The sequence below is a fragment of the Oncorhynchus tshawytscha genome, linkage group LG26 (assembly GCF_018296145.1).
Source record: "Oncorhynchus tshawytscha isolate Ot180627B linkage group LG26, Otsh_v2.0, whole genome shotgun sequence".
Lineage (NCBI taxonomy): Eukaryota > Metazoa > Chordata > Actinopteri > Salmoniformes > Salmonidae > Oncorhynchus > Oncorhynchus tshawytscha.
This window is the reverse complement of record NC_056454.1, coordinates 14,213,635-14,240,399: the sequence shown is the minus strand read 5'-3', so window position 1 is coordinate 14,240,399 and position 26,765 is coordinate 14,213,635. Positions and strand designations below refer to the sequence as shown.

The window sequence follows — 26,765 nt, the reverse complement described above, 5'->3', positions numbered from 1 at the left end:
TAATGGGAGGGGACGGACAGGCTACAGACTATAACTAAAGTTGATTCAGTTTGGACATTGCCATCACAGCTTGACTACCGGTATGTGTTAAGGTATTATACTCAGAATGTGACCTATGGCTGAATAATGGAAGTTCTGTTAATATTAGCTTCATACCGGTGGTCCTTGCACACCCTTTCCTTTTGGGCCTGGCAAACCTGGCAATCCTCTGAAGCCAATGTCTCCCTGGGACAGACAGATGTAGAGTCACATACGATACATAATACACATTCACGTTGACATATAGTAGGTTGTAGCAGATTGACATAGAGGATTTAGGGACAGATACATGACAGATACAGATGACAAGTACCTTAGGTCCTGGGATGCCAATGCCATCAGGGCCCTGCTCTCCCTGTAGACCTGGAAGGCCTGGAGGACCCTAAAAAAGAAACAGGGAACAATCCAAATGGAATGAGTTTGGCTTAACACCAGTAATCTGCAGTTAAGTATGCAGTTGGCCATGCTGGTTGTAAGTACTCACCACTGGACCAGGGAAACCTTCACCTTTGGATCCAAAAGGTCCTGATGGACCAAGATTACCACGGTCACCCTGGTAAAAAAAACATTATTCAAAATGATGAGCATATGCCTCATAGTAATAGTAATTTCATATTTTCTTTGTTGTGAATTGCAACACTTACCTTTGGCCCAGGTAGCCCATAGCCTGTCTCTCCAGTCGGCCCAGAGGGACCAGGTGGGCCTAGATCACCCTGAGACAGAGAATGAGATAAGCTCATCACAATGCTGTTTATCAGCCACGATGCGAGGATGCATTGCACCAGACTGCATGTAACAGTGTTTCTTACTGCAGGCTAACAGGCCTGTCAAATGTGTACAGTACCTGCCAAGACTTGCATACAGAAACAGGGTGTTAATAGATGTGTATTTCTTACCTTGGGACCTGCAATGGCCCGTCCCGGTAGTCCTGGCATGCCCAGTCGGCCTGGTGTGCCAGGCTCCCCCTGAAAAAAAAATCAAATAACATTGAACTCTACAGACAGTTTATCCAAACAAGCCCTACACTACCAACAGCCTGCAGAGATTTTCTGCAGAGTTCGCCACTTTTGTAATCTTCTAGTGTATTTTGGTTGAACTCAAAGTGTTGGCCTGCTATTACACCAATCTCAACAAATATGCAGTCAACACAGTGTGTGTTGAGTGTTGCTTGTAAATAACCTAAATAGATGTTTAATTGAATGAATAATGGTAGGTCAAAGCAAACAATACTATCAGGTTCGCTAAATCTGCTGTGCTGTGATCAGATTGTGTTATTGTGTGTTATTGTGTTATTCTCACCATGGCACTTATTGTAAGAGTAGAGGTGTTCTGGTCAAATTCCCTGGCCCCTTTCAATCATGTCCACCAAATCATCCACCTGATTCCCCTTTGGCATATATCACTCCTCACCTCTCCTTACCTCTCCACTATGCTACCTCTAGCACACTCTGCTAACCCTGATGTCCTTGCTGTGTCTGAATCCTGGCTCAGGAAGGCCACCAAAAATTCAGAGATTTCCATACCCAACTATAACATCTTCCGTCAAGATAGAACTGCTAAAGGGGGAGGAGTTGCAGTCTACTGCAGAGATAGCCTGCAAAGTAATGTCATACTTTCCAGGTCCATACCCAAACAGTTCGAACTACTAATTTTGAAAATTACTCTCTCCAGAAATAAGTCTCTCACTGTTGCCGCCTGCTACCGACCCCCTCAGCTCCCAGCTGTGCCCTGGACACCATTTGTGAATTGATCGCCCCCATCTAGCCTCAGAGTTTGTTCTGTTAGGTGACCTAAACTGGGATATGCTTAACACCCCGCCAGTCCTACAATCTAAGCTAGATGCCCTCAATCTCACACAAATCATCAAGGAACCCACCAGGTACAACCCTAACTCTGTAAACAAGGGCACCCTCATAGACGTCATCCTGACCAACTGGCCCTCCAAATACACCTCCGCTGTCTTCAACCAGGATCTCAGCGATCACTGCCTCATTGCCTGTATCCGCTACGGAGCCGCAGTCAAACGACCACCCCTCATCACTGTCAAACGCTCCCTAAAACACTTCTGTGAGCAGGCCTTTCTAATCGACCTGGCCCGGGTATCCTGGAAGGACATTGACCTCATCCCGTCAGTTGAGGATGCCTGGTCATTCTTTAAAAGTAACTTCCTTACCATTTTAGATAAGCATGCTCCGTTCAAAAAATGCAGAACTAAGAACAGATACAGTCCTTGGTTCACCCCAGACCTGACTGCCCTCGACCAGCACAAAAACATCCTGTGGCGGACTGCAATAGCATCGAATAGTCCCCGGGATATGCAACTGTTCAGGGAAGTCCGGAACCAATACACGCAGTCAGTCAGGAAAGCTAAGGCCAGCTTCTTCAGGCAGAAGTTTGCATCCTGTAGCTCCAACTCCAAAAAGTTCTGGGACACTGTGAAGTCCATGGAGAACAAGAGCACCTCCTCCCAGCTGCCCACTGCACTGAGGCTAGGTAACACGGTCACCACCGATAAATCCATGATTATCGAAAACTTCAATAAGCATTTCTCAACGGCTGGCCATGCCTTCCGCCTGGCTACTCCAACCTCGGCCAACAGCTCTGCCCCCCGGCAGCTCCTCGCCCAAGCCTCTCCAGGTTCTCCTTTACCCAAATCCAGATAGCAGATGTTCTGAAAGAGCTGCAAAACCTGGACCCGTACAAATCAGCTGGGCTTGACAATCTGGACCCCTATTTCTGAAACTTTCCGCCGCCATTGTCGCAACCCCTATTACCAGCCTGTTCAACCTCTCTTTCATATCGTCTGAGATCCCCAAGGATTGAAAGCTGCCGCAGTCATCCCCCTCTTCAAAGGGGGAGACACCCTGGACCCAAACTGTTACAGACCTATATCCATCCTGCCCTGCCTATCTAAGGTCTTCGAAAGCCAAGTCAACAAACAGGTCACTGACCATCTCGAATCCCACCGTACCTTCTCCGCTGTGCAATCTGGTTTCCGAGCCGGTCACGGGTGCACCTCAGCAACACTCAAGGTACTAAACGATATCATAACCGCCATCGATAAAAGACAGTACTGTGCAGCCGTCTTCATTGACCTTGCCAAGGCTTTCGACTCTGTCAATCACCATATTCTTATCGGCAGACTCAGTAGCCTTGGTTTTTCGGATGACTGCCTTGCCTGGTTCACCAATTACTTTGCAGACAGAGTTCAGTGTGTCAAATCGGAGGGCATGCTGTCCGGTCCTCTGGCAGTCTCTATGGGGGTGCCACAGGGTTCAATTCTCGGGCCGACTCTTTTCTCTGTATATATCAATGATGTCGCTCTTGCTGCGGGCGATTCCCTGATCCACCTCTACGCAGACGACACCATTCTATATACTTTCGGCCCGTCATTGGACACTGTGCTATCTAACCTCCAAACAAGCTTCAATGCCATACAACACTCCTTCCGTGGCCTCCAACTGCTCTTAAACGCTAGTAAAACCAAATGCATGCTTTTCAACCGATCGCTGCCTGCACCCGCATGCCCGACTAGCATCACCACCCTGGATGGTTCCGACCTTGAATATGTGGACATCTATAAGTACCTAGGTGTCTGGCTAGACTGCAAACTCTCCTTCCAGACTCATATCAAACATCTCCAATCGAAAATCAAATCAAGAGTCGGCTTTCTATTCCGCAACAAAGCCTCCTTCACTCACGCCGCCAAGCTTACCCTAGTAAAACTGACTATCCTACCGATCCTCGACTTCGGCGATGTCATCTACAAAATGGCTTCCAACACGCTACTCAGCAAACTGGATGCAGTCTATCACAGTGCCATCCGTTTTGTCACTAAAGCACCTTATACCACCCACCACTGCGACCTGTATGCTCTGGTCGGCTGGCCCTCGTTACATATTCGTCGCCAGACCCACTGGCTCCAGGTCATCTACAAGTCCATGCTAGGTAAAGCTCCGCCTTATCTCAGTTCACTGGTCACGATGGCAACACCCATCCGTAGCACGCGCTCCAGCAGGTGTATCTCACTGATCATCCCTAAAGCCAACACCTCATTTGGCCGCCTTTCGTTCCAGTACTCTGCTGCCTGTGACTGGAACGAATTGCAAAAATCGCTGAAGTTGGAGACTTTTATCTCCCTCACCAACTTCAAACATCAGCTATCTGAGCAGCTAACCGATCGCTGCTGCTGTACATAGTCTATTGGTAAATAGCCCACCCATTTTCACCTACCTCATCCCCATACTGTTTTTATTTATTTACTTGCTCTTTTGCACACCAATATCTCTACCTGTACATGACCATCTGATAATTTATCACTCCAGTGTTAATCTGCAAAATTGTAATTATTCGCCTACCTCCTCATGCCTTTTGCACACATTGTATATAGACTCCCCCCTTTGTTTTCTACTGTGTTATTGACTTGTTAATTGTTTATTCCATGTGTAACTCTGTTGTCTGCTCACACTGCTATGCTTTATCTTGGCCAGGTCGCAGTTGCAAATGAGAACTTGTTCTCAACTGGCCTACCTGGTTAAATAAAGGTGAAATTAAAAAAATTAAAAAAATACAAAGTGCTTTGAGCATCTACTGTAGGTGAAAAGGCGCTATATAAATGCAACCAATTAGTATTATCATTATTACCTTTGCCCCTGAGGGTCCGGTCATGCCAGGAGGTCCATGTAATCCACGGATGCCCCTCTGACCCTGGTCTCCCTGGTAGGGGTGGAGCACACATCATTTACATGACCCCCTCTTGGTGCTTCCAGGTTAGTATGACAGAAGGGTAAGGATGTGAAACCTACCTTCTCGCCCTGGGTGCCGATCCCTGCTGCTCCATCAGGACCTCTTATACCAGCTACACCCGCCTCACCCTGGCAGTGGCGAAGGGTAGATGGGACAGACCATTTCACATTGGCACATTCCTTTCCTTTGTGGTATACTGGATCTATAGAACTATACTGGATCTATAGAACTATACGGGATCTATAGAACTATACTGGATCTATAGAAGTGGTGTAAAGATGAAATAACACACCTTCTGTCCTGGAGCCCCGTCCTCGCCTGGAAGACCAGGTAAGCCAGCCAGGCCAGATGTACCAAGCTCACCCTGGAAAAGAAACAAATTGCTTTTAAAAATATATCACAAGTTCAACAGGCTTATTTGAGAAGGTGTTTTTTTAATTATTTGGAAGAGGGTGGATACGGTATTTGTCTTACCTTTGGCCCTGGCTCACCAACGCCTCTCTCCCCTGTAGCTCCGAGCTCTCCTGGGAAACCTTGATCACCCTAGAAATAAGAGAATGGAAAGTAGGGTGAAGAAATCCACTAGGCAAAAACAACAGGCTAGCTACAAACAATAGCAATTAGAGAATTCCATTATCTGGGCCTTTAATTCATGGCTTTACATTGTCTCTACCAACCTTAGGTCCAGGTAAGCCCTCTCCTTGAGGTCCTCTGCCTCCAGGTGGACCTCTGGGACCCTCCACTCCCTGAGGAATAACAATCACAATTACATGTGTGTGTGTGTTTGATGGGAATGCAAGTGTAGTGTTTCGTTAATCTCCGCCACTCAGCTTACCTTCTCCCCCTGGATGCCCGCTCCTGTAAGTCCAACAAGTCCTGGATGACCTGGAGGCCCGAACTCACCCTGAGGTCAAACATAGAAAGGGTTAAGGACAGGGCCCGATTAAGAAATCATAGGCCCCGGGGCTTTGTCTTTCATAGGCCCCCCTGCCTCCAGCTCACGGTGATGGCCGATGCGCTCGTTGTGGCAATAGCCTATCTCAAGATGAGATCATTTGAAAAACAGTGCTGCTGTTAGCTAAAATTGGGAGTTGTTGAGAATATATATTTTTTATTGGTTCTAAACACAAATTAGTCTTCTCTTTTCAGCAGTGGGCATTTGCTTTCCAAACAGCATGTTTTTCCCGAAATTGTATTGTGAATTCTGTAAAAGGCAAACCGACAGCCGCAACTAACCATAGAAATATAATCCATAGATGGCAGTTCTCATTCAAGTCAGGACTGGCATCCATTGCTAGTGTACCCATGAGTTTAACTGTCAAATTGCCAGGGTAAGAGGTTCCAAAACCCTTCTATGGATTATATGTATATGGCCACAATGCAACAAACTGTATATTTGACACGCATGCTGCCCAAACTGGGGCCTTCCAAACTGAAAGCAAACTGGTAACTGCCAAAATAAAGGAAACACTTGGGTAAACAAGGTATAAAAAGTATATGTTATGGTGTGGGGGTTTATTTTCCTGGTATGGTTTAGGTCCACTTGTAGAATCTATGCCAAGGGTGCATTGAAGCTATTCTGGCGGCTCGTGGTGCCCCAACACCCTATTAAAACACATTATGTTGGTGTTTCTTTTATTTTGGCAGATACCTGTATGTGCTTGTGATAAAACTTAATCCATTATGAACTATTGATTCTCTATGGCTAAATTATGCTCTCTGGTGTATTTTGAACATTTGGCACGGACTCCTGTGGTTGGATAAAAAAGGCATGACTAGCAGAGCAGGCTCCTGAGGGTTGGCAGTTGCAGTAAAAAAAAAATCTAAATATATACTACATACAGTATATAATATATACAGTATATACTTCCTTTAATATTATTGTAAAACTATTATTATTATATATTTTTGTTTTTTGCTTCCTCTTTGCTTTCTCTTCCCCCAGGGGCTTCAGCCCCGTTAAACCCCTGCATTAATCCGGCCCTGGTTGAGGGTCTAGGTTGGCATTTAAACCTTTATGAGTTTATTGGCCTTTATGTCTTCAAATCAAGATAATTGGTACTAATAGAATCACCAGGCTGAATATCTGCATGAGTGCCTTTCCTAAATGTGATGTGAGCATATAGAGGATCTTGTCCTTGACTACAGAGGGCTAAAATCCCTAACCACCTAACCATAAATGTGGCTTAATTTGAGTGCTAGACACGGGTTATGCCAGTAGTTGTATGTAACAATGTACTGTAGCATGGTTGTTTATTGAATCCTACATCATGCAAAAAGAATCCTACCTTCAACTTTCCCACAGTAACTACAGCTATAACCCTCCCCCCCGCCCTTTCTTTCTCAATGGAGTACTCCAAGGAGGCCCAGAGGGAGGATCCAAGGCTTCTTTATGAACTTCATTAGGTCTTTTGTTGGGTAGACATGGCATGTTTGTGTGAATGGCATTGATTAATGATGTATTTACAGCCCACCTTTTCTCCTTTGATTCCTGCACCCGTCTGTCCTCTTGGCCCCATCGGTCCGGCCAGCCCCCGGTCTCCCTGCAGAACAAAAGACTCTCCCAGTCACACACATCCAGCTCCCACTGGTTCACACAATCACGGCACTATCCTCATTGTTCTCATTCTTAGTCGATAGTGTAGTGGGGACCGGGAGGGTTAAGTTAGCACCTGTCTGTCTTGTGAGTAACATGACATGGTCCTGTATGACTGAAGTTATGTTATTCTCAAATATGGCGTTCATGTTGGAATCTGTTTACTTTATCCTTCTGTTGCTTACCCTTGTCAAACTTGGCAGAGGGAGAGGGTGATGAATTTAGGCATGTTTATTACATCAGCAACAGTTGAAAAATAATTAAATGCAGACACACAGACAGGAACATATTAATTGTTGGGGGGTTGACGTCCTTTAAAACTGCTCTGACCCCTTTTTGGAACGGGGGCTTTCCCATAAGAGCCCATGTTTGGTTACCTCAGGACATTTTCTGTGTTACGCTCATTTTCCACGATCTGCCTACTACTGCCAAATGTACGTGCATCTACGTGCACCGCAGGTCACACTCAACACTGCTGTTATTTTATTTGCTCTCAGGTTCTGACTTGAATTAGGAAAAACAGACTGAAGGAAGTATTCCACTGCTAAAGAATTTGTTCACGAGGATGTTTTATACATTTACTCATCCGATATAAGCACTGTGTTCATGTTCACGTCTCTACATGTTACGATGATAATATAACTCCAATAAAACCCAAGATGAACTGTGCTGTCCAAGTGCTGTCATACAAAAAAGGATAGCTATGTTTACATAATGTGTTCCATTTTGTGGTTGATTGCCACTTAAATCCCATGGAAATCCAGCCCCTCTCCAAGTGTATGTGATGTTTGAACAGTCCACATATAAGATATGATATGTCACTCCACAAGTTGCAAGATGGAGAAATGACATTGTTTTTAAAGGGTTTGCATGCGCGCATCAACATGAATGGTAACACACTTGACTGAGAACTAGCTGTGGGTAGACTACTTTGGAGAAGAGCAGGGCCTGGCTTTGGCAGATGCAGTAAATGTGTTTATTACACAGTTCCTCCCTCTGAAATTCAGTGAATGAGAGTTGTGCTTTCATGCTTATGTAACTCTTTGTCAGTTTCTGAGGCTAATTGTAGCCCAACAGATGGCCATCTTCAACAGCCCAGGCGCTGGTAGAATCAAGAGGTTGAGAAGCCGTCTGATTTATGGTTAGGTCTGTTTCTGCTATTGGTGTAACACAAAGAAGGTCTTTTGAGTGGACATTCTGCTTCCAGCACTGTAGCTAATGATAATCCCAGAAAGGATGCTGTGGGCTAACACAATTCTGTGGGCTAACACAATAGAAAGAATGGAGGATAAAAATGAAGAGGAGCGCATTCTAGCTGCACCCAGATAATTTCTCTATTGTATTTTCCCTTTTATTCATGACAAAATCGTAATCATACCTTTGGCCCAGGGAGCCCCTCTCCGTGGGATCCTTTCTCCCCTTGAAAACCTTGTGGCCCTTGAGGCCCCTGTAAAATAAACCAGCATTATCCTTTTACCAACATTGGGTCAGATGACACTGTCTATGTAGTTGTCATCAGCTCACATTTCCTACTGTGATATACACTGAGTATACAACATATTAAGGACACCTCCTCTTTTCATGACATGGGCTGGTCATGTGAATCGAGGTGAATGCTATGATTGATGTCAGCTGTTAAATTCACTTCAATCAGTGTAGATGAAGGGGGGGAGACAGGTTAAAGAATAGTTTTTAAGCCTTGAGTCAATTGAGACATGAATTGTGTATGTATGCCATTCAGGGGTGGAAAGGGCAAGACAAAATATTTAAGTGGTAGTAGGTGCCAGGCACACCGGTTTGTGTAAAGAACTGCAACGCTGCTGGGTTTTTCACGCTTAACAGTTTCCGGGTGTATCAAGAAGGATCCACCACCCAAAGGACATCCAGCCAACTTGGCACAACTGTGGGAAGCATTGGAGTCAACATGGGCCAGCATCACTGGGGACTCACCTTCCAGAGTCCATGCCCGGGGGGGGGGGTGCAACTCAATGTTAGGAATTTGTTCTTAATGTTTTGTACACTGAGTGTATAGTATCACTCACAAAGTGTATCATGTTGTCAATGGAACCAAACTACATAATGTAGTAAGCTACAGTAAAATGCTAGTCGGGTGTTTCATTCCACTCACTGGCTGGCCATATTCACTCAACCCTGTCGGACCAGGGGGGCCGGGTTTTCCCTGGAATCCCAGATCACCCTGGAAAAAAGACACGGTGAGATGGAACAGGTAACATAAAACAATTCATTAGTTAGACAAAAGCAAAAACAGACTAAATGTACCTTTGATCCAGGAAGTCCAATACCATTTTCTCCCTGAATTCCAGCCGGGCCAGCTTGACCCCGATCACCCTGTGATGACAAACACAAGAGACACAGATTAAAGGTAGCAGCAAACAAAGACAGCAGCATAATACAGATCCAATGTCAAGAACAAGGGAGTGGGTTTCAGCTAAAGGACGGTACAAAGCTCTAATTCAGTCTAGGCAGTTCAGAGAAACTTTTACATTCCGTTGTTTTACATTTACATTCAGATTCAGATTAATGTTAACTGACATCACATAAATTAAAAGACAATGGTTCTATCTTACTTAGAGATATGGTAATCCCAACATGATACCAATTACAGTTGAAGTCGGAAGTTTACATACACTTAGGTTGGAGTCATTAAAACTCGTTTTTCAACCACTCCACAAATTTCTTGTTAACAAACTATAGTTTTGGCAAGTCGGTTAGGGCATCTACTTTGTGCATGACACAGGTCATTTTTCCAACTATTGTTTACAGACAGATTATTTAACTTATAATTCACTGTATCACAATTCCAGTGGGTCAGAAGTTTACATACATTAAGTGTCACGCCCTGGCCATAGAGAGGTTTTTATTCTCTATTTTGGTTAGGCCAGGGTGTGACTAGGGTGGGCATTCTATGTTATTTTTTCTATGTTTTTGTGTTTCTTTGTTTCTGGCTGGGTATGGTTCTCAATCAGGGACAGCTGTCTATCGTTGTCTCTGATTGGGAACCATACTTAGGTAGCTCTTTCCCACATGGGTTTTGTGGTTAGTTGTTTTCTGTATAGTTAGTTTCCTTACAGAACTGTTCGTTTTCCTCTTTGTAATTTTTTGTTCTAGTGTTCTGGTTTTAATAAAATATCATGAACACGTCTCATGCTGCGCTTTGGTCCAGTCATTCACAGGAAGAGGATTGTTACATTAAGTTGACTGTGCCTTTAAACATCTTGGAAAATTCCAGAAAATGATGTCATGGCTTTAGGCTAATTGACATCATTCGAGTCAATTGGAGGTGTACCTGTGGATGTATTTCAAGGCCTACCTTCAAACTCAGTTCCTCTTTGCTTGACATCATGGGAAAATCAAAATAAATCAGCCAAGACCTCAGAAAAACAATTGTAGACCTCCACAAGTCTGGTTCATCCTTGGGAGCAATTTCCAAACGCCTGAATGTACCACATTCATCTGTACAAACAATAGTACGCAAGTATAAACACCATGGGACTACGCAGCCGTCATACAGCTCAGGAAGGAGATGCGTTCTGTCTCCTAGAGATGAACGTATTTTGGTGCGAAAAGTGCAAATCAATCCCAGAACAACAGCAAAGGACCTTGTGAAGATGCTGGAGGAAACAGGTACAAAAGTATCTATATCTACAGTAAACGAGTGCAAATCAATCCCAGAACAACAAAGGACCTTGTGAAGATGCTGGAGGAAACAGGTACAAAAGTATCTACATCCACAGTAAAACGAGTCCTATATCGACATAACCTGAAAGGAAGGAAGAAGGAAGAAGCTACTGCTCCAAAACCGCCATAAAAAAGCCAGACTACAGTTTGCAACTGCACATGGGGACAAAGATCATACTTTTTGGAGAAATGTCCTCTGGTGTGATGAAACAAAAATAGAACTGTTTGGCCATAATGACCATTGTTATGTTTGGAGGGAAAAGGGGGAAACTTGCAAGCCGAAGAATACCATCCCAACCGTGAAGCACGGGGGTGGCAGTGACATGTTGTGGGGGTGCTTTGCTGCAGGAAGGACTGGTGCACTTCACAAAATAGATGGCATCATGAGGCAGGAAAATTATGTGGATATATTGAAGCAACATCTCAAGACATCAATCAGAAAGTTAAAGCTTGGTCGCAAATGGGACATCCAAATGAACAATAACCCCAAGCATACTTCCAAAGTTGTGGCAAAATGGCTTAAGGACAACAAAGTCAAGGTATTGGAGTGGCCATCATAAAGCCCTGACCTCAATTCTATAGAAAGTTTGTGGGCAGAACTGAAAAAGCATGTGCGAGCAAGGAGGCCTACAAACCTGACTCAGTTACACCAGCTCTGTCAGGAGGAATGTGCCAAAATTGACCCAACTTGTTGTGGGAAGCTTGTGGAAGGCCGGAAACATTTGACTCAAATTAAAGACATTTGCATTGATGTCAGAGTGATTAGAGGGACAATGGAGTGCTGAGTACCAAGCAGTTAGCAAGTTTGGTAGGCTACTAATGACCAGCAGGAGCATCAGAGCTTGGAGAGGACAAAAAGGCTTCTCAACAGTTTTTATCCCCAAGCCATAAGACTCCTGAACAGGTAACCAAATGGTTACTTGGACTATTTGCATTGTGTGCCCCCCAAACCCCTCTTTTACGCTGCTGCTACTCTCTGTTCATATATGCATAGTCACTTTAACGATACCTACATGCACATACTACCTCAATAAACCTGACTAACAGGTGTCTTTATATAGCCCTGCTACTCTTTTTTGAAATGTATTTTTACTGTTGTTTTATTTCTTTACACACACACACACACACACACACACACACACACACAGAGGGAAAAAAGTATTTGATCCCCTGCTGATTTTGTACGTTTGCCCACTGACAAAGATATGATCAGTCTATAATTTTAATGGCAGGTTTACTGGAACAGTGAGAGACAGATAACAACAAAAAAATCCAGAAAAAAACGCATGTCAAAAATGTTATAAATTGATTTGCATTTTAATGAGGGAAATAAGTATTTGACCCCCTCTCAATCTGAAAGACTTCTATCTCCCAAATGTCTTTTATACAGGTAACGAGCTGAGATTAGGAGCACACTCTTAAAGGGAGTGCTCCTAATCTCAGTTTGTTACCTGTATAAAAGACACCTGTCCACAGAAGCAATCCATCAATCACATTCCAAACTCTCCACCATGGCCAAGACCAAAGAGCTCTCCAATGATGTCAGGGACAAGATTGTCAGGGACACAAGGCTGGAATGGGCTATTAGACCATCGCCAAGCAGCTTGGTGAGAAGGTGACAACAGTTGGTGAGATGGAAGAAACACAAATGGAAGAAACACAAAAGAACTGTCAATCTCCCTCGGCCTCCTTTTTATCATAGGTACACTTCAACTGTGAGAGACGGAATCTAAAACTAAAATCCAGAAAATCACATTGTATGATGTTTAAGTGATTAATTCGAATTTTATTGCATGACATAAGTGTTTGATACGTCAGAAAAACAGAACTTAATATTTGGTACAGAAACCTTTGTTTGCAATTACAGAGATTATACGTTTCCTGTAGTTCTTGACCAGGTTTGCACACACTGCAGCAGGGATTTTGGCGCAACCCTCCATACAGACCTTCTCCAGATCCAGGTTTCGTGGCTGTCGCTGGGCAATATGGACTTTCACCTCCCTCCAAAGATTTTCTATTGGGTTCCCTCTGGAGACTGGCTAGGCCACTCCAAGACCTTGAGATGCTTCTTATGGAGCCACTCCTTAGTTGCACTGGCTGTGTGTTTCAGGTCGTTGTCATGCTGGAAGACCCAGCCACGACCCATCTTCAATGCTCTTACTGAGGGAAGGAGGTTGTTGGCCAAGATCTCGCGATACATGGCCCCATCCATCCTCCCCTCAATACGGTGCAGTCGTCCTGTCCCTTTGCAGAAAAGCATCCCCAAAGAATGATGTTTCCACCTCTATGCTTCACGGTTGGGATGGTGTTCTTGGGGTTGTACTCATCCTTCTTCTTCCTCCAAACACAGCGAGTGCAGTTTAGACCAAAAAGCTGTATTTTGTCTCATCAGACCACATGACCTTCTCCCATTCCTCCTCTGGATCATTCAGATGGTCATTGGCAAACTTCAGACAGGCCTGGACATGCGCTGGTTTGAGCAGGGGGACCTTGTGTGCGCTGCAGGATTTTAATCCATGACGGCGTAGTGTTTTACTAATGTTTTTTTTTGAGACTGTGGTCCCAGCTCTCTTCAGGTTATTGGCCAGGTCCTGCCGTGTAGTTCTGGGCTGATCCCTCACCTTCCTCATGATCATTGATGCCCCAAGAGGTGAGATCTTGCATGGAGCCCCAGACCGAGGGTGATTGACCGTCATCTTGAACTTCTTCCATTTTCTAATAATTGCGCCAACAGTTGTTGCCTTCTCACCAAGCTGCTTGCCTATTGTCCTGTAGCCCATCCAAGCCTTGTGCAGGTCTACAATTGTATCCCTGATGTCATTACACCCTCTCTGGTCTTGGCCATTGTGGAGAGGTTGGAGTCTGTTTGATTGAGTGTGTGGACAGGTGTCTTTTATACAGGTAACGAGTTCCTACACGTGCAGTTAATGCATGTAATGAGTGGAGAACAGGAGGGATTCCTAAAGAAAAACTAACAGGTCTGTGAGAGCCGGAATTCTTACTGGTTGGTAGGTGATCAAATACTTACAAGTATGTCATGCAATAAAATGCTAATTAATTACTTAAAAATCATACAATGTTATTTTCTGGATTTTTGTTTTGGAGTCCGTCTCTCACAGTTGAAGTGTACCTATGATAAAAATTACAGACCTCTACATGCTTTGTAAATAGGAAAACCTGCAAAATCAAGAGTGTATCAAATACTTGTTCTCCCCACTGTACATGCCCGTCTGAAGTTTTCCAATGAACATCTGAATGATTCAGTGGACAACTGGGTGTAAGTGTTGTGGTCAGCTGAGACCAAAATGGAGCTCTTTGGCAACAACTCAACTCGCCGTGTTTGGAGGAGGAGGAGGAATGCTGCCTATGACCCAAAGAACACCATCCCCACCGTCAAACATGGAGGTGGAAACATTATGCTTTGGGGGTGTTTTTCTGCTAAGGGGACAGGACAACTTCACTGCATCAAAAGAACGATGGATGGGGCCATGTACCGTCAAATCTTGGGTGAGAACCTCCTCTCAGCCAGGGCATTGAAAATGGGTCGTGGATGGGTATTCCAGCATGACAATGACCCAAAACACACGGCCAAGGCAACAAAGGAGTGGCTCAAGAAGAATCACATTAAGGTCCTGGAGTGGCCTAGCCAGTCTCCAAACCTTAATCCCATAGAAAATCTGTGGAGGGAGCTGAAGGTTCGAGTTGCCAAACGTCAGCCTCAAAACCTTAATGACTTTGAGAAGATCTGCAAAGAGGAGTGGAACAAAATCCCTCCTAAGATGTGTGCAAACCTAGTGGCCAACTACAAGAAACGTCTGACCTCTGTGATTGCCACCAAGTACTAAGTCATGTTTTGCAGAGGGGTCAAATACTTATTTCCCTCATTAAAATACAAATCATTTTATAACATTTTTGACATGCGTTTTTCTGGATTTTTTTGTTGGTATTCTGTCTCGGTCACCGCAACAGCCCTAGTCTTATACTGAGGAATGGCTTCCGTCTGGCCATTCTACCATAAATGCCTGATTGGTGGAGTGCTGCAGATATGGTTGTCCCTCTGGTAGGTTCTCCCATCTCCACAGAGGAACTCTGGAGCTTTGTCATCGTGACCATCGGGTTCTTGGTCACCTACCTAACCAAGGCTCTTCTCCCCCGATTGTTCAGTTTGGCGGGGCGGCCAGCTCTAGGAAGAGTCTTGGTGGTTCCAAACTTTTTCCATTTAAGAATGATGAAGGCCACTGTCTTCTTGGGATCCATTTTTTGGTACCCTTCCCCAGATCTGTGCCTCGAAACAATCCTGTCTCGGAGCTCTACAGACAATTTCCTCGACCTCATGGCTTGGTTTTTCTCTGACATACACTGTCAACTGTTGGACCATATATAGACAGGTGTGTGCCTTTCCAAATCATGTCCAATCAATTGAGTTTGCCACAGGTGGACTCCAATCAAGTTGTAGAAACATCTCAAGGATGATCAACGGAAACAGGATGCACCTGAGCTCAATTTTGAGTCTCATAGCAAAGGGTCTGAATACTTACTTAAATAAGGTATTTCAGTGGCTGAACTGATTCCGACAACATATCCCGAGAGAGCCATGTTTCCGTGAAACAGAGAATGTTACAATCTGTCTCTCTGGAAGGCTACCCTTGCTCTAACTTATTTTTACCCATCTACCATTAGGTGCCCTTCTTTGCAAGGCATTGGAAAACCTCCCTGGTCTTTGTGGTTGAATCAGTGTTTGAAATTCACTGCTCGACTGAGAGACCTTACAGATAATTTGTATGTGTGGGGTACAGAGATGAGGTAGTCATTCAGAAATCATGTTCAACACTATTATTGCGCACACAGTGAGTCCTTGCAACTTATTATGTAACTTATTTAGGCATGCCATTACAAAGGTGTTGAATACTTATTGACTCAAGACATGTCAGAATTTCATATTTTATTAGTATTTTTTAAATTTTGAAAACATAATTTCACTTTGACGTTATGGGAATTGTATGTAAGCTAGTGACAAAAAAAACCTCACATTTTATCCATTTTAAATTCAGGCTGTAACACAACAACATTTTGAAAAAGCCAAGGGGTGTGAATACTTTCTGAAGGCACTGTAAGATTCTGTTAAGTCAATGTATTTAAGTTGAAGTTTTACCCTAATTTCAATGTTTACAACGCTGGTTGAAATGAGATGAAAACAGTTCTGGTTGATTACTTTTTTCAAATCCAATGTATTTTCCACGTTGATTCCATGACACAATACGCTGACAAATTATGTTGAAACAACGTTGATTCAACCAATGAATACCCAGTGGGGAGCTATTGTCGGAACTGTACTGTATATGGAAAAGTGGGGAAACTATTTTACCCCTCCAAATTAAAACAAGTCAGGGCACATCCTAAAGCCAGACATTGTCTCAGTTGAGGTGTCGACTCAAAGTAGTCAAAAACATCCAGTCTCAAAACAATTAAGAGCTATTTTACTGGAGGCAATGGTTTGCTGGAGAGTTTGCAGTCATCATGAGATTTACTCACGATTTAGAAGTTATTTCATCCTAAACAAGAAACAACAAAGAAGTGGAGCCTGTCAAGCAGAAAGCTGAGATAACCACTTAAAACGTTTTCCCAAAGCAAGGCAGATCTCTCACACGTTTCAGTCCACACCTCCATAACAATCACATTTGACCTCAGTTAAATGCTCAACACCTTACATTCCTCTCTTAAAACATATTCCTAACAGGGTAGACTATAAACAAGGCTCTTTCCACAATTATCCATCCAGTTTTGAAAGATTGTCTTTGATGGTGGAGCTGATTCAATTAGTAAGAGATAAATCACTAGGCTGCTAAAATCTCAACACGTACAGTTAACATACTCATATTATGGGAGCAACATCTGTCTTTAACATTCTGTTTACCCTTTTTTCCTCTTTCCACCGGAAACCTGCATGTTCTCACATGGAGAGAGAACATTTGACTTTTCATAGCTGTAGTGCCTTGACAATCCCGATAGAGGACTGGTAAGGAGGTAGACAGTGCTTTAGGCAGTTCCTAGTGTACCGTATATTTAGACACAGGACTCCTGCCATTAACTGAACCTGAGTATGAATGTGAAAACTAGCATTAATCCCAACACTGCTGAATTAGTGAAGGGGAAGGCACTGGCACCGGGCCAGTATTTTCCACAGGTGCCTATTAAGGGAGAGAGACACATGCCCCTCGACTCTCAGGTAGTACAACGCGTGGCAGGAACCTCTCTTTGAAAGTTCCCTTAAAAGGAAGTGTACAGGCGACAGCAGATGTGTGTGATGTGGTGTCTCCTTACTAACCTTCTTACCCTGAGGGCCCTCAGGTCCAACGTCACCCTGTGGACCGGGTAAACCCTGGGGAGGAACAAAGAACACTCCGTAACAAAGGTGCACAATTCACATCAGGACATAAAGTGAAGGCTACCCAGATACGGATGCTAAATTGCTGGGAAGATCTACAGAGATTACAGACATTATCAACTACATTGTGTGTGTGTGTGTGTGTGTTTGTGTGTGTGCACGCGTGGGAGGGGAGTGGAGCATGGAGCGAGTATACATGCGTTCATACAGGTGTTTCATAAAAGTAGAACACTTTGATCTGAACATGGGCATTTCCCAGGTACATGTTGCCGTTGTTTACCCACCTGGAGACCTCTGACTCCTCTGGTGCCCATTGGGCCCTCAGGACCCTGGGAGTGGACATTCAATGAGACAGTAAAGAAAGGTACTGTATAAATCAACCTGTAGTATGACCAACAGAACAAAAGCATGACTCAGAGAGCAGATAAAGTGGATTACTCATACCTACCCTGTCCCCTTTAATTCCTGGAGTGCCACACTCGCCTCTCTCACCCTGTGTAATGGAAAGCAATATGTCATATGAATGAACTGTAGCTTCAAAATAACATAAATAGTAATGACATCTTGAATGACATACCCTCTCTCCTTTGTAACCAGATTTTCCCTGCAAACAAACACAGTAGCACAGTAAACACAGTAGCAAACACAATTAAGCATTGATAAATGCTTAATCAACATACAGATGTAGGATCTTAATTCAAGCCAGTTTGCTGCAGCAACAGGAAATGTGGATTATTATGTGGATTATTATTAATGGACATTTTTTTTATAGGGTTTGATGTATTTTTTTGTAAATCAAGTCTGAAATGTCACAGTGGAAAACTTCAGAAGCATTTTTAAACCTCAAATACACTACACGTTTTACATTTCCTGTGTTGCAGGAAAGTTCCCCTGCAACAGGGTGATTAGATTAAGACCCTAGATCTGTATCTATAGAGATCCGCATATGAACATTTCATATAAGAAGTACTACGTGTTTAAGTGTATCACTCACTTCTCCGCCATCCCGACCTGGAAGTCCACTTAGTCCTCCCTCTCCCTAAAAGGAAAGGAGAACATGGCAATCTACCGTATATTATTTACACAGTACACACTGGAGCTATTCCATTTAGATTATTTTTTATTTAATTTATATTTAACTAGGCAAGTCAGTTAACAAATTCTTATTTACAATGACGGCCTACCCCGGACGACGCTGGGCCAATTGTGCGCCGCCCTATGGGACTACCAATCACAGCCGGTTGTGATACAGCCTAGAATCGAACCAGGGTCTGTAGTGACGCCTCTTGCATTGAGATGCAGTGCCTTAGACCTCTGCGCCACCTGGGAGCCCGAGACTTATATTATTACTCCTATAAGGAATATGCAGTATGTCTATACAAGAATAGTACATGGAAATTGGCTATATATTTGATTTTATATAATTACTCCTATAAGGAATATGCAGTATGTCTATGCAAGAATAGTATATGGAAATTGGCTGTATCTTTGATTTTAGGGAGACATCAGGAACACAACAGGTATGTAGATCAATTAAATAATGAAAAAGAATCATAACAAATCAAAGACCTTCAATCCTTTGAGACCAGGGGCTCCATCATCTCCAGGGCGACCCTTCTTCCCCTGTGGAATGAAGTAACAACACGAAGATTCATTTAACTCACTTTCAAACAAAACATGTCTTCGCAAATGATCCGCAGTGAGTCAAGGTCTGTGACAGAGCCTGGTCGTGAACCCAGAGTCTCTGGTGGCACAGGTGGTGCAATGCAGTGGTGGTGCAATGCAGTGCCCTAGACCACTGCGCCACCCGAGAGGCCCCAAAATGAATGTACTTTTTCCCTGACACCCAAAAGTATTTGCTACATTTTGACAGGAAAATTGTCCAGTTCAGACAGTTATCAAGAGAACATCTGTCACGCCCTGACCTTAGAGATCCTTTATATTCTCTATTTTGGTTAGGTCAGGTTGTGACTAGAGAGGGTAGTCTAGTTCTCATTTCTATGTTGGCCTGGTATTGTTCCCAATCAAAGGCAGCTGTCTATCGTTGTCTCTGATTGGGGATCATATTTAGGCAGCCTTTCACCACTGGGTTTTTGAGGAGATCTTGTCTATGTCTAGTTGCCTGCGAGCACTACATTAGTGTCACGCTTCAGTTTGCGCTTGATTGTTTTCTGTGAGTTTCATCTAATAAACATGTGGAGCTCTATGCATGCTGCGCCTTGGTCCATTAATTCAACGATCGTGACAACATCCCTGGTCATCCCTACTGCATCTGATCTGGCAGACTCACTAAACACTAATGCTTTGTTTGTCAATTGTGTTGGACTGTGCCCCTGGCTATCCGCCAATAAAAAATAATTGTACCGTCTGGTTTGCTTAATATAAGGAATTTGAAATGATTTATACTTTTATCAATTCCATTTACTTTTGATACTTAAGTATTTTTAAAACCAAATACTTTTAAACTTTTACTCAAGTAGTATTTTACTTGGTGACTTTTACTTTTACTTGAGTCATTTTCTATTAAGCTATCTTTACTTTTACTCAAGTATAACACTTTAGTACTTTTTTCACCACTAGTACTTTTTTCACCACTGGTTATTGATCATGCAGCTGTCTGTCAGCACAAGACTAATTGTCAGATGCTGAGGACCCGAACATTAACATGGCTGTCATCCATCCAGAAGAGGGCCTCTAGTCTGTTCTGATGATTAGAAGTATTGGTGGAAAAAGTATCTAATTGTCATAGATACCTTAATAGAAAGTTACTCAAGTGAAAGCCAGCCAGTAAAATACTACTTGAGTAAAAGTCTAAAAGTATTTGATTTTAAATATACTTCAGTATCAAAAGCAAAAGTATAAATCATTTAAAGTTCCTATTATTTAGCAAAGCAGACAGCACAATTGTCTTGTTTTTTAAATGTTCAGACAGCCAGGGGCACAATCCAACACTCAGACATTATTTACAAAAGATGACCATGTGTTGTCTTGATAAGTGCGTGAATTTGACTATTTTCCTGTCCTGCTAAGCATTCAAAATGTAATGAGTACTTTTGGTTGTCAGTGAAAATGTATGGAGTAAAAGTACAATATTTTCTTTAGGAATGTAGTGAAGTAAAAGTTGTCAAAAATATAAATAAAGTAAAGTACAGATTCCCCCCAAAACGACTTAAGTAGTACATTAAAGTATTTTTTACTTAAGTAACTACTGTGTAGAATAACCTAATCTTACACTTTAAGCCCCCTTGGAACGGTTGTCATAGGTGGAAGAAGGTGAATAGGACCAAGGTGCAGCGTGGTACGTGTTCATGGTAGATTTAATAAAGAAACTGAACACTAGAACAAAAAAACACGCCCTGACCAAACTAAAAAAGAGACATAAAAAAGGAACTAAGGTCAGGACGTGACACCCCTCCAACATTCTCCAACTCTGACTAGCTGACAATGGAGGTAGTAAGTGTTATTTCCGATGACAAAGGTCCTGATTTATTGCGAGTAAAGGTCTTCATAGGATGCCCATGGCTTCCATGGGGGACATCTTATGTGGGAAGGGAAATGTGCAACAACTTGACAGGACAGGCAACACAAATTAGCAGTTGAGGCTTAAAGGAAATTCATGAAGAAAAACAACCAAAAATCTGTCTTGTCCTGTAGCATTTGGACTATTTTCAGAATGCTGGTAATGGAGATGCAAGAAAGACAGCTTTCTATGACCACTGGGTGTAACTTAGAAAAAAAGCAAGCAATTATTGTAAGTATCTAAAACCAAGCAATTACCCACAATATCAGAATCTTGTAAGATTCCTCTTCTGGGACGTTTAATTGAATTCAGCCCTTCAGGAATATATCACCTTCTTAAATTTCAAAGGAAAAGTATTCTGCGTTTGGAAAGGAAAGAAAAAGTACTTACGGCTAAGCCACTGAGTCCTCTTTCGCCCTTCTCACAGGCACATTGTTGGGCTGGGGGACACTTCAAAAAGGCAAGACATGGTTTCAGAATCAACATGTAACTGTATAAGACACATTTTTTGTATTTGTTTTTATTTAACTTTTTTTTTTTTAACTAGGCAAGTCCCTTAAGAACAAATTCTTATTTAATGCAGGGTCCCTGAACTTGATTATGTATTTGTTGAATGAGGACAGCATATCAACGCATCAAAATGTAATAGTACCTACCCCTTCATCCGCCAGGTCAGTCTGTGTAGAGAGAGAATAAACAGTGACAACCATTAGAGGAAATCATATACTGTATCATCCAAAACATACCAAAACCAGGTACATTTACAACTAGATTAGCCAATGATTGAGAACCATACCAGGCCAAACACATAGAAAACCAAAACTAGAACATCACATAGAATGCCCACCCCAACTCACGCCCTGACCAACCTAAACAAGAAACATAACAAAGGAACTAAGGTCAGGACGTGACAACCAGGCCATCACCTCATGTTTCAGCATGATAATGCACAGCCCCATGTCGCAAGGATCTGTACAAAATTCCTGGAAGCTGAAAATGGCCCAGTTCTTCCATGGCCTGCATACTCTCCAGACATATCACCCATTGAACATGTTTGGGATGCTCTGGATTGACGTGTACGACAGCGTGTTCCTTTTCCCGCCAATATCCAGCAACTTCACACAGTCGTTGAAGAGGAGTGGGACAACATTCCACAGGCCACAATCAATAGCCTGGTCAAATCTATGCGAAGGAGATACTGACTGGTTTTCTGATCCACAGCCTTACTTAAAAAAAAAAGTATCTGTGACCAACAGATGCATACTGTATCTGTATTCAAAGTCATGTGAAATCCATATATTAAGGCATAAAACATGTATTTCAATTGACTGATTTCCTTATATGAGCTGTAACTCAGTAAAATCTTTGAAAATGTTGCATGTTGCGTTTATATTTTTGTTCGGTGTATAAACTAGACTTTGAAAAGCCTGGTGTGTGAGTCCAAGTGACTTTTGGGGTTTCTTGAATTATGGTTCCGTGCCAAGCTCTGTTTGGCTATGTTGCCACTTGAAATAAATGAATGTGTAGAAAGTCCCTTGTAATACCAATGAGACAAATGCAAACTAAATGGTATGATAAAAGAGTATCACTGAAAGCACCCTGACTGTTTACCCTCAGAGGAATGTAAGGTGTGACCGCAAGAGGTTGTGTTTACTCTTATTGAGAAAACCCATGAAGCATACCACAGTCAAAGTAAAGCCCATGCGATATGCACTCACAATATAGAGATGGTAAGCAGAATGTCTATTGGGAAATGTAAGACAGCTGTCTGCTCATTGAACAAAAATACCAAATCCATGACTCTCATCCATAGCCATTCATTATCTTGCTACAGTCTCTTGAATTTGTATCCCTACGAATTGTGGAATGTCAGTCATTCTGGCTCCAGTCTGGATCCTACTTAACCCACACACTACCTACCGCCTGCTGTCATTTTGACCGCAGAGGAATCATTTTTTAATGAATTCTTCAAAATGTTCATGACTTTGTCAATCAACTTGTTCTTAGTAATCTAAATCTAAATAATTGTTTAGTGTTTCTGCATCCATATGCATATTACAAATTAAAGTCCTTTGGGGTAGCCAAACACACCTAATTCCGCCTATAGTAATTTGATAGATAGGACCTTTATTTGAATCTAGATTTCTCTGGAGACATAATAACAAGTTATCCAAGTTATAGAGGGTGGAGGGGGACCTGTATCAGTGACTTTGACCAGATAGACAGATCATCAGCAGAGATATAACTCCCTATGTACTTGCCTGAGATTGTACTTTTCTATACCACGTATTCTATGACTTTGTACAAAACCAAAATTACCTTCATTTTTGGCATATAAACTTCTGCCAATGGTATAAATACTTGTTCAAACTGCAATACAGAACTCCGATACACTCTGAATCTACACAAAGAGCTGCATTGGTGTGTATTCTCCGAAAAGTAGTTATTCTTTGGAAAAAAGTATTTATTTGAATCTCCGGATTCTCTGGAGATATAATATTAATTATCCTCAGATGGTGGAGGGGGACCTGTATCAGGGATTTTGAACAGATAGACTGATCATCTACAGAAATTAAACACCTTATGTACTCGGCTATGGTTATAACTGGTTATAACTAGGTTTGACCATGTACAAAATCCAAATTACCTTACATATACTGTATGCCTAGTTGCAGTCAAAACAGCTCATAAAAGTCAGTCAGCGGTATGCATACTTGGCAGAACTGTAATACAGAACCAACTACCCTCTGAATGTACACAGTGCTGTATTGGTGTGTATTCTTCTAAAACAAATGTTTTGCGGGAAACAAAATATAAATACCAGAATTCCTATAATATCATCCAGTATTCTATATGTGCAACTTGTTATGGTATTTGGGTTGCAATAACATTTGGTTTTAAGTGACTGAGGATTTGGGCCTGCTTTTTGATTATGACAAAATGTGTATTTACTTCATAATTCTAAAAACTAAATGATACTACAATCAGATGATGGTAAATCTGTTTTTTTGGGGACTTGTGTGGAATGCACTAAAAGCTGCACATTATTTAAGGGAAACATTTATATTTTTGTTTTACAGAATAAGCTAATTAACTGTAATTTTGCAAAAATAACAGTCTGTTTTGGTTTAAAAAAAACAGATAACATTATTTACATGTCTAATGATATTTTCATAAGAATTAATGGATTTTTTGCTATGATTGTTGCTTTTTCCAATAGCTTCTTCTTTGGATCAAAATTATCTAGGTTGTATGTAAAACATGGTAGTTGGTAGTATGAGGGTTAAAAACGCCTCCAGAGATGATTTTGGTTGCAACATCTTGTGTAATTCAACTCTGATTACATGTAAATCACAACTGTATCATTGTGTCATCATCACTACCTAACATTGTGTTTCTTGAGAAGCAATGCAAGGCAGATCATACTCACAATTTCTTTGAGGACTTTCTCCACAATGTCAATATCCTGCAGGTTGTGGAGGTATCGGGAGGCAGGAGAACTGGCCAACAAACTCAGCTGGGCCACGTTGGCTGACTCGTTGGCTGCACGGGTGATGCCCACCGTGAAGAACTTCACCCCCTGGTTCTTGGCGTCAGCGGCAGCTGAGAAGATGTCTGGGTTCCTGGGGTGGGAGATGCCGTCAGTGAGCAGCATGGCCACCTTGATGTTGCCTGGGCTGGACTCCTCCAGGTACATCTTGGTCATGTTGGTGATGGCGTAGGTGGTGTAGGTGCCTTGGCCGATGTAGACAATGGGGGTGATGTGGGACTTGAAGTTGTCGGTGCCCCTCCACTGCTTGAAGGTCTGCTCGATGATGACGTGACTGCTGTACTGCAGCAGGGCCGCCTTCCAGCTCAGACTGCGGCCCGTCTGCAGACGGGTGGCCTGGAGCCTGTCCACCACATCCATGGCAAAGCGCTTCTCCTGCTCATGGTTCTCCTTGGCACTCTCAGAGCTGTCCAGCAGAAAGGCAAGCTCCAGACCGCAGTCCTCATCTAAAATGGCTGTGTTCATGTGAAGACGAGTCAGAGACACACAATTGCACCAAGAGGCTATTCTATTAAAAAATGTCATTGTGAGTTATGAATGTGTTATGAAGTTCTTATGGAGGTGCCCTTCAAATAAAGAGTTCCCGTGTTTTCTATTTTCACTCATTTTTAGATGAGTGCAATCGTTCAAAGTTATGACAATCACGTCAAAATGCCAAAAACACTATCTAAAATGAACTCTTTGTCTTGATATTACATCTCTCACATGGACAGAAAGACCAAGCTAAATCATTTTAATATGACATAGAGTGAAAATGCTGTAGGATATCAACTCCTTGGGAACATAGCAGGTACAGTAGTATATCCCAGGACATCCGCTCATAGGATAGATATCTATCTACTGTTTTCACCTGTGTTAGACAAATGTACTGTGTTCACCTTCACCTGTGTTAGCCAAACTTTAACATGTGTTTTTATGACGCATGCTCAAGCTCTTGTTTAGCTGGAATTTGGATTTCTATTGGATTAATGAATTATGGTCACAGAAATGCGACATAATAAGACATCTGTGATCTCACTGTTTGAAATGGCAACTGTTTGCATTGAGCAACTATACTATAAAAACGATAATGTTTTTTCCCCCTCATACCTTGTCCATTATGTTTTTGCACGTTAGTTGCAATGGCTGGAGCTTGCAGTTGGGCCCCCCTGCCCCTGGGTCTCTTGTTCACTGTTCTCTCTTCATAGTAGTCCTGAGCCCAGACACCCAACAGCCCTGCTACCAACAGGAACCAGGTCACAGCAGGGAACAACATTGTCCCTCCAGCAGAGAGAGACAACCAAGGATCAATTTTGGAGCATTTTTACATTTAAACAACCATCTACATGATTTATCTACCAAATTACTTCATGTTCAGTGAGGACAACACGATTGCTCAACATGGAGTATTTGAAAATTGATATTTGTGCACAAGATTAGTGCACAACGAGTCATCAGATCCATCTAAAATAAAGTAGCACTAGTTTTTAATCTGAAATGTTAAGATTTTGTATCAGACACTTTCCCACTATTTCATTTCTAAGAATGCATATAGGCAGAGTGTCTTTTTACTGAGCAAAACTCCACTGTAGACTCACAATCCAAAGCCTTTTTTTGCCTGCTGCAGATCCAGGTGAGGTAGGCTTGTGCAATGTCCAAAATGCTGGTCTTGTGCAGGTAGTTAGAGAAGAACAGCAGTGATGGAAGGTTCCAGTTTGCTTCCTGAGTGTGTAGCAGCAGTGATAGACATCCTGTGACCCAGTGTGTCTGTGAGCCCCCCCAGCCTCTCCCTCCTCCTTTATAAGAGAGGAGGGCCGAATGGGGTTGGGTTTCAGCACTGTTGACATTATAAAGATGCCTCCAAGCATCTCATATCTTTTGATCTGGTTGCATGAAGTCATGATTTTAATGAGTGGTGTATAATGTATGGGTAATTCATCTGTATAAACCTTTGTTCTATAGTTTGCCACAACAAAACTGAAAAATGTATTTCAATTTTAACCCCTGTAATGTAACTCCATCCCTGTCATCTGTATTTGACTAAATACAAGGCTAAAGGAAAAGGGAGGAAGTGTTGACGTCTTAAGCACCAATAAACTTTCCCTCTTACACACCAACGGATCCTACAGTGGTTGTCATGAGATCAGAATTTAGCTCATCTGGTCTTCCTCATTGTGTGTGGATAATGCCTTTGTCCTATGGTAATCAATGGGTTAATGAACCTGCCTCAAACAGTCTTAAATTTGTCAGC

General features: G+C 42.5%; 1 protein-coding gene across 2 annotated transcripts in view; it reads right to left on the bottom strand.

Annotated features, from left to right (window-relative positions):
• The window catches only part of col28a2a (collagen, type XXVIII, alpha 2a), a 31,697-nt gene extending 5,421 nt beyond the window's left edge, over nucleotides 1-26,276 (bottom strand). For both annotated transcript variants that reach the window (XM_024388949.2, XM_024388950.2), the window contains exons 1-26: nucleotides 26,113-26,276; nucleotides 25,625-25,798; nucleotides 24,416-24,990; nucleotides 21,642-21,662; nucleotides 21,376-21,435; nucleotides 19,035-19,088; nucleotides 18,460-18,504; nucleotides 18,043-18,069; nucleotides 17,914-17,958; nucleotides 17,750-17,794; nucleotides 17,406-17,459; nucleotides 9,662-9,730; nucleotides 9,510-9,578; nucleotides 8,760-8,828; nucleotides 7,260-7,328; nucleotides 5,621-5,689; nucleotides 5,463-5,531; nucleotides 5,260-5,328; nucleotides 5,078-5,149; nucleotides 4,845-4,913; nucleotides 4,684-4,755; nucleotides 936-1,004; nucleotides 684-752; nucleotides 524-592; nucleotides 353-421; nucleotides 157-225 (exon numbers count right to left, since the gene is read on the bottom strand). In XM_024388949.2, coding sequence (XP_024244717.2) covers nucleotides 157-225; nucleotides 353-421; nucleotides 524-592; nucleotides 684-752; nucleotides 936-1,004; nucleotides 4,684-4,755; nucleotides 4,845-4,913; nucleotides 5,078-5,149; nucleotides 5,260-5,328; nucleotides 5,463-5,531; nucleotides 5,621-5,689; nucleotides 7,260-7,328; nucleotides 8,760-8,828; nucleotides 9,510-9,578; nucleotides 9,662-9,730; nucleotides 17,406-17,459; nucleotides 17,750-17,794; nucleotides 17,914-17,958; nucleotides 18,043-18,069; nucleotides 18,460-18,504; nucleotides 19,035-19,088; nucleotides 21,376-21,435; nucleotides 21,642-21,662; nucleotides 24,416-24,990; nucleotides 25,625-25,790 — 2,133 coding nt within the window. In that variant the 5' untranslated portion in view covers nucleotides 25,791-25,798; nucleotides 26,113-26,276. The remainder of the gene's footprint in view (nucleotides 1-156; nucleotides 226-352; nucleotides 422-523; nucleotides 593-683; nucleotides 753-935; nucleotides 1,005-4,683; nucleotides 4,756-4,844; nucleotides 4,914-5,077; nucleotides 5,150-5,259; nucleotides 5,329-5,462; nucleotides 5,532-5,620; nucleotides 5,690-7,259; nucleotides 7,329-8,759; nucleotides 8,829-9,509; nucleotides 9,579-9,661; nucleotides 9,731-17,405; nucleotides 17,460-17,749; nucleotides 17,795-17,913; nucleotides 17,959-18,042; nucleotides 18,070-18,459; nucleotides 18,505-19,034; nucleotides 19,089-21,375; nucleotides 21,436-21,641; nucleotides 21,663-24,415; nucleotides 24,991-25,624; nucleotides 25,799-26,112) is intronic.
• Nucleotides 26,277-26,765: the final 489 nt, after the last annotated feature.